Source organism: Eptesicus fuscus, chromosome 23 (assembly GCF_027574615.1).
Source record: "Eptesicus fuscus isolate TK198812 chromosome 23, DD_ASM_mEF_20220401, whole genome shotgun sequence".
NCBI lineage: Eukaryota > Metazoa > Chordata > Mammalia > Chiroptera > Vespertilionidae > Eptesicus > Eptesicus fuscus.
In genome coordinates, this window is record NC_072495.1 from 24714844 (window position 1) to 24734185 (window position 19342).

A 19342-nucleotide genomic window follows, 5' to 3' on the forward strand; every position below is an offset into this window, starting at 1 on the left:
AATGACAAAGCAGGAGGAAAAGGACCAATAACCACATAGGAAAATGGGCAAGCCCTGGCAAGTGTGGCTCGGTTGGTTGAGTGTCACCCCCACTCAGGGCACATGCGGGGGTTGCAGGCTTGATCCCACATAGGGGGTGTGCAGGAGGCAGCCGATCGATGTTTCTCTCTCATGGATGTTTTCCTCTCTCCCTCTCCCTTCTCTGTTTCTAAAAAAAAAAAAAAAAAAAAAATCGGTAAAAACATATCTTAAAAAAATATGAAGGTTCACAGGTTCGATTCCGGTCAAGGGCACATACCTAAGTTGCAGGCTTGATCTGCAACCCGGGTCAGGGGGCATGCGGGAGGCAACCAATTGATGTGTCTCTCTTACATAGATGTTTCTCTCTCCGTGTGTCTCTCCCTCACCCTTCCACTCTCTCTAAAAATCAATGGAGAGGAAAAAAACACTCGGGTAAGGATTAACGAAAGAGAAACGGGCAAAAAATATGAAGATAGCTCATAGGAAAGGATATACAAATGGCTCAAACACATACAAATGAGCCCTGGCCATGTAGCTCAGTAGGTTAGAGCGTGTTCCCAATACCTCAAGGCCGTGGGTTTGATCCCCACTCAGGGCACGTACAAGAATCAGCCAATGAATGCATCAGGAAGTGGAACCACAGATCAATGTGTTTCTCTCTCTTTCTCTCCCTTCTTTCTCTAAAATCAGTAAGAATGATAATTAAAAAAATAAAAAATAAAGCACGAACAGAGGCATGCTTAAAACACAGTCAGATACACCTTCCAGTTTGGCACATATCAATACGCCGAATTTGTGAGGACACGGGGACAGGCATCTGTCTCATTGCTGGCTGTGGGGACGTAAGCTGGAGAGTGTTTAGCAACAGCTATCCAAGTTACCAGTGAGCCTACCTCTGACCCAGCCATTTCCCCCACAGGGACTGACTGCAGAATGAAGGTGACCGTTCTTTGCAGTATCACTTGTACTAGCGACACAGTACACACAACTCAACAGACATCTCGGGGCACTGGTGCATGGTGGTACCTCCACTCACTGGAAAGCATCAACTATTACAAAAAGGCATTAGGACTCTGTGATGGACCGATAATGGAAAAGTCTTGCAGATATAAGGTGCAGAACGGGTGTATTCCATGCTAGCACTTGTGTATAAAAAGGGGGGAAACCATGTTAGACATCACTGAATCTCTTTGGAAGGTAACATTGATTTCTTTGGGGAGGAAAAGAGAAAAAAATTTCACTTCTGTCCTTTAAGCCATGTGATGAATTACCTCTGCAAAACAAGAACTAAAATATAAAATGTAAAATGCTTACACGCTCTGGCCCAGTAACTCTGGGGCTAGATGCTGCAGCTCAGACAAGGATGTTTGCAGGAAGATGTTCAATGCACCGCTGCTGGGACGGGCAGCGATGGAAACAGCCTGAATGTCTGCCAGCTGGCACTGGCTAACGGCAGCCGTCCACACAGGGAGTACTGAAGTGGGTCCATTTGTACAATTAGGTAAGAAAAGCAGTGCAGGTAGTGTCTGGAGTGGGCTACCATTTGTTTATAAATAGTCTGTGGATTTGCTTTCATACATGCACAGAATATTCCCAGAAGAAACCCAAAATCTAGCAAGGAAGGCTGCCTCTAGGGAGGGAAACTAAGAATGAGGGAAGGGTGGGAAGGAGACCTCAATCCTTTGTGTGGCTGATCTTACCACGGTTCAGAATTACTAAAATAAAATAAAAAATTTCAACAATAAAGAATTATTTTAAAACAGCAAACTACTAGTTGAAGATGAAAAAAAAAAAGTAAAATGAGCCTGGCTGGTATGGCTCAGTGGTTGAGCATCAACCTATGAACCAGGAGGTCACAGTTCAATTCCAGGTCAGGGAACATGCCTGGGTTGCAGGCTCAGTCTCCAGTGGGTGTGGGTGGGGCATGCAGGAGGCAGCTGATCAATGATTCTCTCCCATCATTGATGTTTCTATCTCTCTCTCCCTCTCCCTTCTGCTCCAAATTCAATAAAAAAATCCTACACACACACACACACACACACACACACACACACACACACACACATATATAGTAAAAAGAGGTCATGCCACAGGCCTTAGTAAGTGGCTGGCTTACAGGGGCTGTTGAATTCCCCAACTGGCTGGGAAGGCCCAGGATGCCAAGGCCCCTGAGAGGTGTCAGGCTGAGAGAGGCCTGAGCACATCAGGACCGGGGAGTGCCAGGGGTGGGGGAGGAGGCCCGTGATGGGTCCTCACTGAGGGGAGGGCAGGACCGGAAGGAATATTCCTAAGCACTTTTCCTGGAGCAGTGATGTGGTAAAGCCCAGGCGTGGGGACTGGGAGTGAGAATGCTCTGCCTCAGCGTCTCTCGGAGCACATTAAGACTGCTGGGTCCCCTCATGCCAGGCACCGTGTGGGTGGGAGAGGGCAGAATCATGGTAAGGTCCTGCCCACAACAGCCCGAGACCCGGCCACAGCTTGAGTTAGGAAGGCAAATTCATGATGTCCGGTGACAGTCCAAGGCCCTCTGTCCAACCCGGCCAGCCTCTCTCACCAGCTCTCCTCCTCACCCCAGGTGCTCAGTCCTGGGCCTCAAGTTACCCATCATCCCCCACTGAGAACAGCTACCCTACACTTCAACTCTCCCGCCCTCCGCGTTGGGGCAGGGCGAACAGAAAGCTCTGAGGTCCCTGGATGGCAGAGCCAGCCGTGCACTCACAGGAGTTTGGGTGGAAGTCGGGCCCCCAGGGCGGCAGGAGCAGCAGGCCACGGGCAGGCAGGGTAATAGTCTCTCTCCCCCCAGGGCTCAAAACCTGCCCTTGTCCACGGCCAGAGGGGACTCCAGCCCGTGTATCCAGGGCCTTCTGAGCCTGGGGACTTTCAGGTGAGGTGGAGCTAGGGCCTAGGCTCTGGGTCCCTAGGACAGCCTGACAATACCCAGGGGTCGGAGGTGGGGCAGTGGAGGGCCAGGTGCCCCTGCCAATGCCTGGTCCCCAGGCAGCCGGGAAGGCAGCCTTGTGTCAGAGGTGGGCAGGGTGCAGGAAGTGGCTGGGGCTGGAACAGGCAAGGGACCCATCTGCTTCTCCCTCAGAAGCAGGCTGAATGCCTACCAGCCACGAGGCCCTGAGAACCCCGGGCAGCTCTGCCATCGAAGCCCTGCCCCGGGTCTGGCAGCCTCCCCGGAAAGCTAGGCCAATGCCAGGCCCAGGGCCACAGGGAGCATCCCTGGGAGCAGCTAGGCAGCTGACAGCCCAGTTCCCACACTCAGCCAGCTGCAGCTGCAAGGTGGGACAGCGTGCCCAGACAGGCCTGGTGCGCAGCCTGCCTGCCAGAGCCCGTCTCCGGCAGCCACTCCCAGGAACCTCCCTGATGGCAGGGAGCTTCGGGAAACCAACCATGTCTGCCCTCGTGGCCAACATCAAAAGGCCAGACGGCGCCTGCTTGGGTCGAGTTGAAATCAAGGGTGTGAGAGGTGCCAGGGAGACCAGCAGGACCCAGCAGTCAATGTTTAAGGACAGGGAGGAGGGACACAGCCCTGAGTGCCGGGGAGGGGGAGCTGGGCACAGATCTCAGAACCTGACCCTGGACCCCAGGGGACCCACACCCCAACCGGAAGGGCCTCAGATAGGACCTGACACACTGGCCAGGGACATGCTTGATGTCATCATTTTTATTCACTTTCTCTTTTTGAAAATAAGAGTAAACATACAATATATAGTCTCTCTCTATATATTACATATAGTTTCTGCAGGGCTCAGAAAATCACCCTCAACCACTTGGAGGCAGCTTTCGATGCTGACATTGGGGGGAAAGGGAAAGAAGGGTCCGTGATGCCAAAAGCAGACTCTTTATTATTAAACAGCAGTAACAGGAAAACCTAATGCTCCGTCAGACACACTGACACTTGGGAGGCCAGGAGGAGGGTAGCAGACACGGAGGAGAAACCCTGGACAGGAGGTACCCCGCTCACCTATGTTCCCCATCCCTCACCCCCTCGGCTCTGGGAGCCTAGGGGACACTGAGGAATGTACCCCGGGCAGTGACCGCCCTCAGGGCAGAGAGGGAGCGCGTGGGGGTGGGAGGGGTGTGTGCAACTGCCAAGGGAGCAGGGGCCTGGGCAGGGCTCTGGGAGCTTCTGCCTGGCCTCCTCATGCTGGTCAGCTCTTGAGAGGCTGTGGCCCACCAGGCATGACTGCTGGGCCTCAGCTGGGTGGACGCAGGGAGAGAGGTGGGGGTGGCGGGGGAGGTGCAGGTCCTGGGAACCCCTGATTGACAAAGCAGCTCTCCTGGTACCAAGGGGACCCTCCACACACACCAGGACAGCCTGGCAGGGCCCGTCCCACTCGAGTGGGCAGTGGGGGAGGGTCACTAACACCAACCCAGGAGACTGAGGGGCAGGGCGCTTCCTGGGCTGGGAGCCTGAGAAGGAAGCTTTGTACTCGCCCCCAGGCACCAGGGAGAGAAGAGAACTCGGTCTCACGGTTCAGCCTCGGTGACTGCTCTGGCTCCGTCTCCTCTGGTCTCCTCCTCACTGACCCTGAATGTCAGCAGCAGTGGAAGAGGGGTCCTCCGAGCCTGGGAGAAACTGAGGTTTCACTCCAGGAGGGGTGCCACCCTGCCCTGAGGACCCAGGCGGGCCCTGCAGTCAGGACCAGGAAGCCCTGTGGGTGGCTAGGAGCCTTGCCAGGCCCCTCCTGGGAGGAGGGACTGTCACCCCACAGGGGGCTCCTCAATGGGCTGGCAAAAGGCTGGGTGGGCCCTGGTCGGGGCCTCAGTTCTTGAGGATGGTCTCGTAGGCCTGGTACACGTGCTGGGACACCTCGGGTGCTCGACACTTCAGGGACAGCTGCAGGGGAAAGAAGGCCGCACTCACTCCGGGCTCCTCTCTAGGGCTGTCACTTACTAGGCTGGGAAGGAACACGTGGGCAGGACAGACAGGGTGGGGGCCAGATGGAAGTGTGGTGTGCACACGTGGCCTGGTGGCAGCGGTGTGGCTGGGCAGCTGTGTGGCGAAGGAGAGGGGGCGGCCGCCGCAGCCAGCCGGGTGTGGACCAAATATACTTGCAGCCCACACACCTGCTGTCAGCCAGCCACACGGCCCTCTGGCAAGCAGCGTGAATCAGCAGCCGGAGGCTGTGAGGGAGGCCCAGCCCCCACCCGCAGAGCTGCCTGGCTCCCACAGCCCTGGGGGACTGAGGTCCCTGAGGAGGTATGGGGCAGGGAGGGAGCAGGCGCCTGCTCTGGGAGATGGTGGGGCGCTGCGGGTCCTTCCTGATTTCTTGCACAGGAAGCAGGCACGCCGGAGACTTGGCCTCAGCTCTAACTGCAATAGGAGCTGGAGAGCACAGGCAGAGGAGCGACAAGTGCCACCACCCCTTCTGCCAAAATTGCTGCTCTGAAGGGGGAGGGCAGTGGCACCAGAAACCAGCAGCAGTAGCCCCAAGGGGCAGTCTCCTCTGAAAGGCTCTGCGCGCACTGTGTGTGCTGAGGAGTGGGGTACCAGCTCCTCAGTGGGGGCCAGCTCGTTGGGAAGCAGCGGGGTGTCAGCAGAGGGCAGCTAGCTCTCCTGCCTGCAGCCTGGATGGGGACCAGCAGAGTGCGGAGGCCAGGAGAGCCGGGGGGGGGGGGGGGGCACTGGAGCCAAGCCCGGAGGCGGGGTGTGCAAGGTGTGGCGGGGGAGGACGGAGGGGAAAGAGGGAGAGAAAAGCAATCCGCTAACCTCCAAGTCCTGCACCACGGGCACCAGCAGGGAAGGTGGACATGCAGCAACCAAACACAGGGAGACGGAAATCACCATCACCGAAGCCGCCGCTGCAGCCTCCACCCACCACAGAGCCAAGGCTGCCAGCGGGGCGTGGGGAGCAGTGTCTGGAGGGCCATGCCTGCCAGAGACTTGGGTGCAGGGAAGAAGCAAAGCCCGGTGCTCTCTGGGACCTGGACCAGCAGCCTGGCGTCCAGGACAACCCGCACTACACGGAAGCCACCTCCTGACGGGTCTGACTCACAGGCTGGGAAGGACAAGCTGCTCGGAATCACCATCCTCGCAGGCGGGCACTCAGGCGGGCACTGTGCCGCCGCCCAGGGCCCAACTTTACAGAACCGTCCAGTCCAACTCACTGTCCCGAGACCCAGCGTGGTGTCCTATTTGGGTGACTTGATGGGACTGAGTTGAAAGCTTTCTAAGATCCTTTATAGGAACAGAATTCTGATGCCCATTCACACCAGCCTCAAAGGGACTCCAGCCTAGCGGGGCGAGTGTCCTCCATCAGAGCTGCCCCAGGGCCTGGGGGTGGGCAAGAGAGGCTGCCCAGGACAGAGGCCCCAGGATGGCAGGGTGGGAGTGGGGGCCCTCACCATGAAGTTGGGGTTGCCTGGCTGGATGCGCAGCTCCGCCAGCACCCAGATGCCATTGGTCAGCTTCAGGGACTGGTAGAGCATGTCCTGACCCTCCACGTTCCTCTTGGCGACTGTGAAGATGTTGCTACTCTGCAGCCTGCTGCTCACGGCCTCTGGGGGTCAGAAGGCCCCCCAGTCAGTGACAGGGGAGGGATTGGGTGCAGGTGAGGGGCAGTGGGATGGGTGGGGGGTTGCTCAGGAGTCCTACCTGCATTGAGGGGACAGTCTCTGATCTGGAACTGGGCTTCGTTCTCATTGGGAATGTCCTTCCACGTGGCCAGGAAAACCTGCCGATCTGGGAGGAAGGGGGAGGGAAGGTGGGACCTTGGTAACTCATGGCCCCGGGCAGTGACACTGAGCAGGAACGGTCTGCCTTGAAACAGGACAGACACGAGCTCTGCCACAGCAGCTCCTGCCTCCGAGCAAACCCTCTGCCCGGTGGAGGTGGCCACCCCTGCTGCTCCCAATAGACCCCGGGCTTCCTGCCTCAGGGCCTCCAGCCAGGGCACAGGAGATGGGCATCGGGTGTGAGGCATGGCTGGGCTCCCTGCCTCGAGGGCCCAGGGGACAACGGTCTAGAGGCCAAAGGCAAGGCTGAGGGCAGAGCTAGAGAACCGAGGAGTGAGATAGCTCCTGCGCGGCACGCCCCCCTGGTGGGCAGTTGGCCTGACAAGACCCTGGCGGCCCCCATGGAAGTGTGCCCCTCGCTGCGGGCTCAGCAGAGAAGCGGTGACTCACAGATGCTGCTGTGGGGCAGACCCATCCATCTATTCCAGGAACCCCCGGGGTGACTTCACGACTCACCCATCTTCCCGTCCTCCACGAAGAGGATGTGCAGCGGGTACAAGGTGCTGAAGTAGAAGACGTCAATGTTGTTCTTCACAGCCACCTGGGAACGGGGCCCGAGTCGGTCCCTGATGCTTGGCCCCACCTCTCAGGGCCCACGCCTGTGCCCCACACCTGATCAGATTCCCTCACAGGCCTTCCCTGGGAGCCATGCCCTTTGTCCCCTCTGCTCAGGCCTCCTGGGCACATGTGTGGCCAAGAGCAGGACTCCACACACACAGCACAGGCCCCAGACCTTCCCCCCAGGCTCCTCCCCGGGGTGGGTGCGCGGGTGAAGATGAGGGGCTTGGTCCTGCCGGAACACACCTGGAGGTTGTTCAGAGGCTCCATCTTCATGACTGAGCCCACCGTGTTGAGAGGCAGGGAGATCTCCACGGTCTGGTTGGGGCTGAGCGGCGCATGGACCTGGAGGGGAGCAGCGGGGGCCAGACCAAAGCTGTGGAGAGAGAAGTCCCCGTGGGGACGGCAGGGGAGCAGGTGCTGACACAGGGGCTCCTCCAGCCCAGGGCTGGGGCACCGGTTGGCAAGAAGCCTCTCCCGCAAGCCAGCCTCACGCCAGGCCCAGGCCCAAGCCAGACAGACAAACTTCTGACCCTCACCCTCCACCCCGCAATGGCCTGGCGGACAGGAGGACAGTGTCAGGCCAGCTGCAGGCCTGAGCCCATCTCTGCTCCTCTTGGTCCTCTGGGCTACACACTGGGCAGACGCAGGTAAGCCCAGCCTCGCCCTGCCCCTCAGAGCGCTCCATCCAGTACCTGGGTCTGTACGCTTCTTCAAACCTGAGAACTCGGCGCCTGCCCAAGTTGCTGCTGCCCACTCCCATCTCCCAGGAGGGAGCTGCCCATCCCAAGTGACACACAGAAAGGCCTGCTTCTCGATAAAGCCGCACAGGGGCCAATCAGGAGGCCCAGGAGTGTGAGACACCCCGCCACGGGCTCTGGGACGGTACGTAACACAGTACTGAGGGGCACCATGAACTGAGCATTTGGAATTATACCAATTCCTATCCTCACAAAAAGAGCGGCAGGTATATAGTCTCCCAGCTTCGGGGACACAGAGGCTCAGGGAGGGCAGGCCCAGGCCCAGACCCCGCGGGTGAGTGGCTCTGCCACAGTGGCAATCAGCCTGCCTGAGACACAGCCGATGACAGGGGACCTCAGGCCCTCGTGCCGACCCAGCACCCCAGGCTTTCCGGGGAGCTCCCCACAGCTGCTGTGTGACCTCGCTGAGCCCAGGTGCCGTTACCGACTCAGAGAAGAGGAACAGCATTGACCCCCCTGGGCTGTCAGGTGGCTCCAGGGAGAGAATACTTCGAAAGCCCTTGGCACAGGGCCTAGAACTTAGGAAGCTTTCAACACACAGTAGGTTTGTTATGAGTGATCACAGGACCACCCCTTGGAGCCTGGAGTCTCCGTGGCCTCCAGGGTCGTGTGAGGGTAAGTGGTAGGGCAGCTGCCACCCTCCCTGGTCTGACAGAGGGTCAGGCCCACTGGCCCGAAGGCTCTCCCTGAGGAAGCAGCCCCTTCAGTCAACTTCTTAGAGGCTCAGTTTGCTCATCACAGAGCGGCTCAGGAAGAAGGATCATCAGGAGAGGCTGCTCAGGTTCCCCGAGAGCTCGGGCCTCGCTGGCCTGGTGCCTGAAGACCCTCGTGGTGCCAGACAGGAGACCCCCCGACTCCCAGTGCAGGGCCTGCTGCGGGTGAGGAGCCTGGAGCAGCCACCGCTCCCCATCCGCCTTCTTAGAGCTGGGAGCAATTCCGGGATGGGAAGGAGGCACCAAGCTCCTGTTATATGGGGTGCTGGCCAGAGGCAGGCTCCTAGGCTGGAGCTGGGACTTCTGTCAGTAAAACACCTCCGTGGGCAGGGGAGGAAGGCAATCACAGGGGAGAAACCCTACCCCTTGGCCCAGCACTTTGGAGTCCCCATTAAGAGGTCACTGGGGGAGAAATTAGACAGTTTTGGTCTGAAGTGTGGTTGTGAGGAATACCCACCTTCACCAGAAAAAAGGACCCAGGCCCTGCAGCCCTCAGCTCCGACCACAGGGGTGCTCAGCAGGCTGGCCTTGGGGAGCTCACCTGTTGCGGTTGAACTGGATGGCAAAGTCGGTCATGACCTGCAGGGCCTTGTTGGTCAGCTGCAGGTCCATGGAGATGGAGCCCACCTGGCGGGTGAAGGTGCCCAAGATCTCCAGCCCCTTGGCTTTCATGGCGGGGAGCCAGATCTGCAGGGAAGACGGTGGGGAGGGGGCTGTAGTTTGCCATTTCCCCAAAGCTCAACAGCCTACCTGAGAGTCCTCCCTCTCTCCCCTGCAGGTGCCTCCCTGCCTTTACCACCAGGGGATGACAATGTGTAACTCAGCCGGAGACCCAGCCCGCATGGCCACCCAGGGCCACCACCACTGGAGCAGCTCGGGGTAGGGAAGTGCCCCAAGGCTGACCCAGATATTCAGCGGTCAAAGAAGGGACACTCAGGAAGGAGGCTGAGGAGGCGGGGACAGCCTCCTGAGGAGCCAAGGAGAGCTGAGGCCCAGAGCCCAGGCCATCCTGGGTCTCCGCCAGGGCCGTAGGCCTCCCTGGCCGTGACAGCCTGTCCTCTCCACAGAAGCAGGGCTGGCCTTTAATTGCGGAAACTGGTCTAAGGACAGTACTAAGGGCCCCTGCCTGGCAGGCCCCCTGCTATGTGGCTTCCCTTGTCATCCTGGTCTCAGCTTAGGAGCTGCCTCTTCAGAGAAGCCCGTCCCCTGGCTCCTTCCCTAGTGGCATTCAGGGAGTGTCTGCCGAACAAAGAGCTTGAACTAAAGCCCTGCCCATCTGCTGGTGTCACCCTGTGGACATGCAAGCGCCTCTCCGGCCGTCATTCTCGCTCAGATGGCTCCCAGCAAGGGCAAAAGGCTCAGGCCCTCCTGGACAGCGTCCCCAACACTGTCCTGTTAGCAAACATCCCATCATCTCTCTAGTTGCCAACTCCAGGAACCTCAGAGCCATCTGAGCAGGAGCCTTCAGCCCACCCTGACCCTATGCCGGGGACCTCTTGGTTCATGGGTTGACGCTCAACCTGGGCTTACTGATTATTTTTAAAATTACAGGTGTAGGAAGGTGCACAGTCCACAGATCTCATTTAAGGATGGGAGAGGAAGGGGGCATTATAAAATGGGTTGGACAGCACTGAGAAGCGCTGCTCCAACTAGGTGGGACCTGTGCTAGTTCCCTGGAAGGTGCCGGCTCTCCCTCACCTCCGGGCCTTCCGCAGGCTGGAGCCCTCTGCCCACTTTGCCTGGCTAACTCAGACTTGATCTGCAGGCCTGAGCGCCAGCTTCCCTCTGGGATGCCTTTCCCTGGCCACCCCCATGCCTGACTCAGCATCTCTTCCCTGTGCTCCCACAGCCCCCAGCTGCCCTGGGCATTGTGCTGGCAAACCGCGGCTCCTGGAGCCCGCCCCGCTGGCCTGAGCAGATTCCGTGGAATGAGCGATTTAAGGAACCTGCACATTCAGTCTCTAATTTCTCTCTGCTCTTGCCATGAGAGGAGGCATGGTACTTACTGCTTTGGGGGCCACGTATGATCCTGACAGGGCGCCCACGCCACTGGTCAGGTCAAAGAGATCACTCAGGCCACTGCCCATGGGTGCACCTAGGTTAGCTGGTACTGTTGCTGCTGGAGGTGTCACGAAGTTGGGGCCCCCGATCTGGAAAGGAAAGAGAAGGGGTCAGTGGCAGGCACCGGAGGCAGGGTCACCAGGGGCCTGGGATGAGTGTAGCCACCTGGCTCTTTAGAAAACAGGGTGGGCGGGCCAGGAGGGGGTCCCACAAGGCTTCCGTGACATCAACTCTTAAGTTGCAGAAACAAGAGTGAGGAGGGTGGAATGAGAGGCCAAGCTCTCCTGTGCCCTGCAAATCTCAAGCCTTAGGGGGGACCTCTAGGAAAGCTGGGGACACTTGTAAAGGAACACTCAGCCCACCGATAAAAGGGGCACCGGAGGCCCTGCTGTGAGAGGGCTGAGCTAAGGAGACAGGAGTGTGCCCTCCAAGATATCAGAGAGGGCCCGTGGGGACAGAGGTCCAGCGATCCTCAGGATGACAAGGCACATTTGTCACTGGGGAGTGAGGACAGGATGAGGAATTCATGGATTTCGGGGCCCAGTGGCAGTTGGACGGCCAGCACAGAGGCTGCCAGCACACTGGACAGAGACCAGGGCTCAGCAGGGAGGGCCCGCTTGGACATCATCTGCCCCTTGGGATGTTAGGCCAGCGCTCTCAGGAGGAGCAGGGACGAAGGCTTGGTGACGCAAGGGTTGAACCGTACCCCTTCAGGCTCATCCCCCATCTCCAAGCAGAAGCAGGAGGGTGAAGAGAACAGGCAGCCACATGCAGAGAGAAAAGCCAGGAGGGAAGACATACAGAGAGACAAGGTGAAGGGGGCCGGGGGGGGGGGGGGGTAGAAAGAAGGAAAGAGAAAAGATTAGTTACTGCTGCCCCATCCAAGATGAGTCTGGTGCAAGGCTGTGCCGGGACTAGGAGGGGCCTAGACTGTTTCTATGATGAGCACTAGCCCCCTGGTCTTACCCTACCACCCACATCCTGTGCCACAGCCTTGGGATCTGAGCCGGGCATGAGTAAGTGACACAGGTTCTGCTGCCCGCTCTACCTGTCTCTACCAGCTGCCTGGAGAAGTTCCAGGGAGATACCCAGGCCAGTCTCACACCACCTTCCTACAGGGGAGGAAATCTGTCCCTGACCTCTAACGGGCCTCTCTCAGGCCCGCTGGGCTGCTGCCCCCAGCTGGTGCAGGGTTTGGGGGCACAGGGACTCAGAGGTGGCTTCTTCAGCCTTACAGGGACAAGGTGCCTGCAGGGTCAGACTCGGGGGAAGGGACTAGGCCTGGCCGAGCTGCCCCAGGTCTCTCGGGGCTCAGTGGCAGGACAAGGAGCTAAGTCCTGTGTCTGCCATTTAGCAGCTGTGCTCTCTCGGAGGGAAAGTCTCTGACCTCTTTAGGCCTCAGTTTTCTCACCTATACGTAGGGAGCTACATGATCACCTTCATGGGCAGAGGTGCCTGGCACACAGGGCATTCAATGATTGCTCCTCTGAAGATCATTACCAATGGCATCTAGAGGGGTTCCCAGGACATACCAGGCTGTCAAGGCCGCCGCCGAGAAGGTCCACAGCTCCCATTTGCACCGAGGAGGTGGCCAGGGGTGGGCCGCTCACTGGGGGGCCGAGGTCCAGGTTGAGGAGGTCACCCAGCAGGTCCCCCTGGGCGGGAATGACGTCTGGCTGCTCACCAGAGGGCGCTCCAGCAGGGGCTGTCTCAGGGCTCTCTGTGCTCTCGCTCCTTCAGGGACACAGGAGGGAGAGGATCAGAAGAGCGGGGGACAGGCCGTCTCAGAGAGGTCAGAGTCCGGGTCTCCAGGATCCTCCCCCAGGACAGGCACTGGTCTCCTCACTGTCCCTTAGGGGCTGTCTACATGCCTCCTCTTCCTCCCATTCCCCTGCCTGGTCCAGTTCTCAGCTGTCCAAGAGGTGCAGCTTCATGGGGATGAGTGAATGGTATTTCCACCACTCCGCCCACTGTACAGAGAAGACTGAATGCCAGTCCCCAGGGGACCTGGAAACCAGGCCAAACCAACCACCTGGAGCGGCAGAGGAGGAAGGCGAGAACAGGGCTCGGGAGTCAGAATCGGTCTGAGCCCAGCTCCGCGGGCTGTGGGAAGCTGCACCAGGCACTCCCCCTCTCCATGCCACTGTCCTCGCCTGTGAAATGGGACCTCTCTCAGATCTGCTGTAAGGATCAAATGAAGTCACCTAATCAACTCAGTAAGAGTTGCTGGAATTATCATTTCAGACTCGGGCCTGAGCACCTGTGCTACTGAACTGAGAAACCAGGGGGAGGCTCCGCCCGGCAGCTGGCCCACTTCACTCACGAGGCGGTGCGGGGCGGCAGGCTCTTGTGCACCACGCCCCGGCCCCCCTCCACGAAGGCGCTGGGCGGCTTGTGGTAGACGGACGCCAGCGTGCCGATGTAGCAGATGAGCTCGTCCAGCAGCGTGGGCTCGATGAGGTCTGTCTCTTCCGAGATGAGCGGCTTCTCGGCCAACACCACCTCCTTGGCGGCCACTGGGTCCGTGGAGAGCAGGCGCCAGTAGATGTAGCCACGGTCCCGCAGGTCGGGGTTGTCTGAGTCCTGGGGGAGGGAGGAGACGCTCGTGAAACTCGGAGCACAGCAACCGGGCGAGGGGAAGGGGAAGTTTAAAAGGACACGGCCCAGCACCCTGCCCCCCCACTTTCCACTCTTGCCCACTCCTATCTCCATTCCCCGCTCCCCGCCATGGCAGTCTGCCCCCCTGCCTGCGTATAAACCCTCTGGTTCTCATGACTTCCCTCTCCTCTCATTTACAGTCTGTCTCACTTCACCACCTGACTCCACTCCATCTTGATCTGTCAGTGCCTGAGCCAACCCACAGCGGTGCCAGTCTCAGGGGCAGGGCCACCCGGGTCTGGCTGCTTGGACCGAAGCAGGGAGGCTGGGGCGCCCACCTGAGTGGCCAAGCTGAGGACCTGCTGCACCAGCTCCTGGGTCTCCGTGGGCTTCTTCAGAAAGAGTTTCACTATGGCTGTCAGCAGCTGTAGCTGGACCTGCGGGGAGACAGAAATGACCGGGAAAAATGGGCTTCATGTGGGATAGTAAGGAACCAAATGAGGGCCTTGAAGAGGAAAAGGGTGCTGAGCCCTGGAAGCAGAGACCAGCTTTCCTAGGTTTGGGGGTGGCTGCAGAATGCACTAAGGTCAGCAGAGGGTGCTGGCAGTGCTCAGTCCCCAGGGGACCAGGGGATGCTGCCCTGCCTGAGGGCCCCAGAAACCCATCGGGACTCCAGGCCTCACAGTGCCTCAAGGAGCTCACAGCTTAAAAAGGCAACACGTGTAGCTTTGGGACCATCTTAAAGGGTCCCATCTGTCAATAAGCAGAGATGCTGCCAGTGAGGCCCAGGGCCCCAGGCCAGTTGGGCCCACAGAGCCAGCCTGTTGTCGAGAGCTGTGCTTCTACCAGAGGGTGGGCCCATCCCTGCCCAGCCCTCGCTCAGCCTCCGCCTCTGACCTGGCTGCTGCCTTCCCCTGACCTTGCCTCCTGCTGCCCTCAGCCTGGCCAATCCCTCCTCACCCCCTTGGATCTCACACTGCCCCAGCCCCACCTCACGCTTCTGTAGCCTCCCGCACACTCTCATAGCATCGATCCACAGGCCTGGAAATGCCGTCCCATGGAGAGAGCCCTTGAGAGCAGGCAGATCATGTCTGTCACAGTTGTGTCCCTGGTTACTGTGCGACCTAGTGCCCAGTGCATAGTGGGCACTAAGGAACAAGTTGCTGAGTGAAGAAACCTCTGAAAAAACAATTCTCTGCACATCTCATTTCTGTCAGTCCTGGGACAAGAGGCAGCCTGAGGGCTCTTGAGCCAGGGCTGTGCCAAAGATAGGCCTGAGGCCTGTCGGGCAGGAGGGCACTTATACAAGCAAAGGCTAATGACACTGGTACACAGGGTGGGCTGACAGCAGGAGGCAGGGTGGAGGGCGTGTGGTCTGTTTCTGGGATTAGATGAGCCAGAGTCCTTGCGATTTGGTTACACGTGGGTCAATGGCAGAGGAGCAGTGGGCCGGCTGTTTTCAAAGCAGGAGGCGGCCCAGGGACTGGCTTCCAGCCCTGGCTCTAACCTTTGGCCGGGCAGTGTAGCCAAAGCCATTCACCCTGTCAGTGAGGGAGAGGTGTGGCCTACTTCAGGGGGTTCCTGTGAACTCTGAAGTCTAGCAGCTGCCTTGGAGCTAGAGTTAGACTGAACCCCTCAACTGAACTCTGGTTCTATCACTTCCCAGCTGGGTGACCCTGTACAAGTCATTTCACTTCTCTGAGTGTTTCCTCATCTATAAAATGGGCATAATACCTCATAGGGTTAATGGAAGAGTCAATATGACAACAAATGGAAAGAACCTATTGTGTATTCTGTTGAAGACACAACAGGTGTCATCATCATCATCAATATCAGCAGGGCCACGGCACAGGGACTCTTTCACCAAGTTCTCCCCAGCCCCGGTCAGCGGGCTGCCGGGAATCGTTCCTTACTGCCTGGTATGCTATGATGCCTGGGAGCTCTGGCCGCAAGTCCAACTCCTCCCAGCCCCTACCAGCAGCCCTCCTGCAATGATGCCATCCAGATAGGGGCCAGACGTAAGCTGGGATGACGTACCACCCTGGCTAACACTATCTGAGCTTCCCATCCATGGCTGAGCCTAGGGCAAGGAGCTCAAATAGACGATCTAAAATAAGTTCCCGCCCTGGCTGGTGTGGCTCAGTTGGTTGAATGTCATTCTGTGCATCAAAAGGTCAGGGTGCATGCTGGAGGCACCGATTAATGTTTCTCTCTCACATCGATGTTTCTCTCTCTCTCCCTCTCCCTTCCCCTCTCTCTCTAAAATACAAATTAATTAATTTAAAATACATTCCCAAACTGCAAAATACTAAACAAGTATTCTTATAAAAGCTTTGAACTATATTGTGAACCCAGGAGGCAAAGAAAGCAGGCCCGTTAAATTTAAACACCACCACCACACAGCTACTGTTTGCTAAGCAACTTTATATTTCTGCTGGTAGCTATGGTTTAGTACTTGCTAATTCAGTGTTTGGGGTGTCTTTATAGAACATAAGAACCACAAAGAGTAATAACTGTTTGTATACATGCGTGTTTACACGTATAGAGGTATGTGTATACCTGCTGGTATATTCCTAAACTCCCTCTCAAAGTATCCCCAAGAAACCAATAAATAACATTAGTGATCTCCGGGAGAACTGGAGGCCAGGAAAGTGGTAGGAAAGAGCATTTTCACTATAAATATTCTTTTATACCTTTTCAATTTTGAACCAAATCAATGTACAAACTATCCCAAGAGAAATACGAAAACAAGACCAGGACGCTTTGCCTGCTTTCGGTGCACACCATCACAGACCATTCCCGCATGTCCCTCCCTTAGGTACTAGTGTGTGGGAGGAAGAGGGGCCACACCTGTCACCCCACAGCACTTACCTGTCTGTCCACACCATCAGTGCCGTATCAGCAGGGGCAGGGCCCTGACGGCAGGCTGAGGGGAGGGTATCAGAGCAGGGAGGACGGCGGTGGTGCCACTGCCAGTCATGCCCCTCGCCCTGGCTGGAGCTGGCCTGGTGACGCTCACCTGGGTGCTCTCGTCATGGAAGCCCTCGAGGAAGCTCTCCAGCAGCTCATCCGCATTGTCAATCCGCTCGGCGTACTCGCCCACAATCCAGATCATGGCGGCCCGGGCCTCGGGCTCATCCAGGGAGTCCAGGTTCTCGCACAGGGTGGCGATCACGCTCTCATACCTGGAGACCAGCACACAGTCAGCAGTGAGCACTGAGGCAGCCCGGGCAACGCAGGGGAGGCCCAGCAGGGGCCCAGAGAGACAAGCAGATGCCCCCCAAGGCCCCAAGAGGTGAGTAAAAGGATGTGAGTTTTATCTGTTACATTTTAGTTCTTATTTTGGTCCGGGGAGCGGAGAAGGGGCAGCAAAGGAGAAATAAGAAAAAACCAAGGCTGGGTTTCCTTAGAGAATGCGGTTTGTGGCCCAGAAGAGAGGAGGAGGAGAGAGACCCCTCCTGGCTTTTCCTCCCACAGAGCCGCAGCAGCCTCACCGGAGGGACAGGCACGTACTTGTTGGGGTATTTGCGGAAGATGTCCTTGATGACCACGATGGCTTCCTGGACCACGTAGTTCACCTTGGTCTGGATGAGATCGAGCAGCGTGCTCACACAGCGCTCCGCAGATTGCTGGGTGGGAAGAGGAGAGCGTGGGTAAGGCCCCTGCACCCATTCCCAATAGAACTTCTAACAACCGTGCCTTGGCCAAGGGCTCAGTCCTGCCTTGCCCACTTCCTGTCACAGTGGGAGCTCAGGACAACAATGGTGCTTCGGGACAGCAGGGCATAGGGGGACAGAATTAGACTGAGGGGGAGCCCAGTGGAGCTTCTGAGAGTGGGAGAGTCCTTGGAGCTCCTCCAGGCAAGCCCTGAGGGCAGAGTGACCATGCGCCAGCCTGACCTCACCTCACCTCACTTCTACTCCTTTCCCCGGATGGTCTCCCGAGACCAAAAACACTTAGAAAAGCTCTGTTTAGACATCCCCCCGCCTGACCCTCCCCGCCCCCATTCCACCATGCTGCGCTAATGCCCCTGTGGGAGAGATTTCTCAGGAGGCCTTCACAAGTGCCAATGGGAAATGCCGTAAGGGACTGGGGTGACCAGCTGTCCTAGGATCCCCTAGCCTCCAGGGGACCCATTTAAGGCGTCAACTCAGTGGTCAAGGAACACCTCCTTAGGCAGAGAACGGGCTGGATGAAACGTCAGGACACGGGGGTCTGCAGAGCCCTTGGGAGCGTGGAGAAAGGGGCACATGGTGAGCTGAATCATGGCCCTTGCCAGAACCTTTGACAGGCACAGCCCCTGGCCCAAAGCTCCATGAAGTGAAAGCTAAGTCTACCAGGGCCATCCCAGCTGGGGCTGCCCCATCCGCTTAGCTAAGATGCAGGAGAATCCATGTCATGGGTCCATTTCATTTGCAACAACTCGAAGGCCTAAAGGAGATTACAGAGTGAGAATAAGCCCGACCAAATCTGCACAATGGTGCCTTGGGGACTCCGGCAGTGACTCGCAGGCCTTCCTGGACCACAAGAAGCTGACGGATTCTGCTACAATCAGACTGGTTTCCTGCTTTCAGCTACCTTCCCCTCCCCCACCCCCAGCTGAAGACAGAGTCCCAGCCTTACCTCCACCTTGATGGCGCAGCGGCCAATGGCTCGCACAGCCTTCCGTACAAAGTCTACATCCACCTCTGTCGCATATTCTTTAAGTTCTGCCAAGACCTGTGGCCCAAAAAGAGAAGATGGGATTGGAGGGGATCTAGTGGGGCCACCACCCGGAACACCCCTGGGCAGTGGGGATGCACAGACCCCTAGAAGGATGAGAGTCTGCCTCTTGCTAGAGGTGGAAGGCCCGAGGGAGGGTGCTCCAAGAGAAAAGCAGGGAAGGACTAACTGGTAGGGCTGGACAGCCCTTGTTGAGGTTGATCTAGCTAACACATCCACCTAACTACCGCTTTCCAATGGGTGGATAAGTAATAACAGGGAGAACAAATTCTTTATCACAACATTTGTTTCATGCTTGTTTACAAAAGCCCATGCCCTGTGCTAAGCACTCTTCACGGATGAACTGTTACCAGTGAGACCAGGCAGCCTGCCCAGAGACCACAGCTCGTGGGCGGCACTGCTGTCCACACCAACGCCCATGCCCAGCCACCACCCTCTGCTGACCTGGGCGATGTTGGCCTGGGAGGCCAGGCGGATCATGATGTCCAGCTTCTCCAGCTTCACATAGATGGGGTCGTTGTACTTCACAAAAAAGACTTTCATCTCGTGCTTCAGGATCTCGGGCCTGGCGGCAGGGCAGGGCAGCCCAAGGAGCAACAAGCAAGTCGTTAGCCCTGAGGAAACGTCTTCACATTTGTGGGGACATTTCTGGGGTGTGAGGTGAAGCCTGACATCCACGAAGGCAGTCGCCACCACGGCTGCACACTGCTGGGCAGAGGGCCTAGGACGGGCCTGAGCAAAGCTGTGACTGGTCACTGCATGGCTAACCACAGCCAGGACGGGAAGAGGGAATGTGAGCAGGAGACAGTGTGCATTCGAGAGGCAGCAGGCACCAGGCGCTGGGCTTGGGGACCAGGCCTTGGTTCCATCCCAGCCTGTGACTCAGGCGCCCGCTACCTCACCCAGGAAACGAGCACGACACTGTGCCGGAAAGCAGCACCATTGCGGACCCGAGTCTCTAGTCTTAAAAAGTCCCGGAGCCAGGAACTCGGCTTTTGGGGGTGTTCTCACCATCCCCTCAATGACAAAGGGATTAACGGTTTGTATAAACAGTATGTTCTACACTAAACACCTGCTTTCCTGCTGCATTTTGTTGCTGAGGGAGGTGTGTGCTCTATGTGACCCCACTCCCGTGGAAGGCAGGGAACATAAGGAAGTCTGTAC

General features: G+C 57.8%; 1 protein-coding gene and 1 non-coding gene across 4 annotated transcripts in view; both read right to left on the reverse strand.

Annotated features, from left to right (window-relative positions):
* Positions 1-3676: 3676 nt before the first annotated feature.
* Positions 3677-19342, reverse strand: part of AP1B1 (adaptor related protein complex 1 subunit beta 1) — a 43216-nt gene continuing 27550 nt past the window's right edge. For 2 of the 3 annotated variants that reach the window (XM_028146779.2, XM_054712561.1), the window contains 15 exons: positions 18623-18743; positions 18080-18175; positions 16970-17085; positions 16476-16641; positions 13795-13893; positions 13182-13441; positions 12391-12592; positions 11565-11585; positions 10804-10947; positions 9339-9484; positions 7570-7699; positions 7222-7306; positions 6626-6712; positions 6376-6530; positions 3677-4867 (listed from right to left, as the gene is read on the reverse strand). In XM_028146779.2, coding sequence (XP_028002580.1) covers positions 4793-4867; positions 6376-6530; positions 6626-6712; positions 7222-7306; positions 7570-7699; positions 9339-9484; positions 10804-10947; positions 11565-11585; positions 12391-12592; positions 13182-13441; positions 13795-13893; positions 16476-16641; positions 16970-17085; positions 18080-18175; positions 18623-18743 — 1903 coding nt within the window. In that variant the 3' untranslated portion in view covers positions 3677-4792. The remainder of the gene's footprint in view (positions 4868-6375; positions 6531-6625; positions 6713-7221; positions 7307-7569; positions 7700-9338; positions 9485-10803; positions 10948-11564; positions 11586-12390; positions 12593-13181; positions 13442-13794; positions 13894-16475; positions 16642-16969; positions 17086-18079; positions 18176-18622; positions 18744-19342) is intronic. The other variant, XM_054712562.1, reaches the window with a different exon arrangement.
* LOC114231973 (small nucleolar RNA SNORD125) lies at positions 8773-8868 on the reverse strand. Its single transcript, XR_003618007.1, has one exon. It is a non-coding gene; the product is annotated as a small nucleolar RNA SNORD125 (small nucleolar RNA).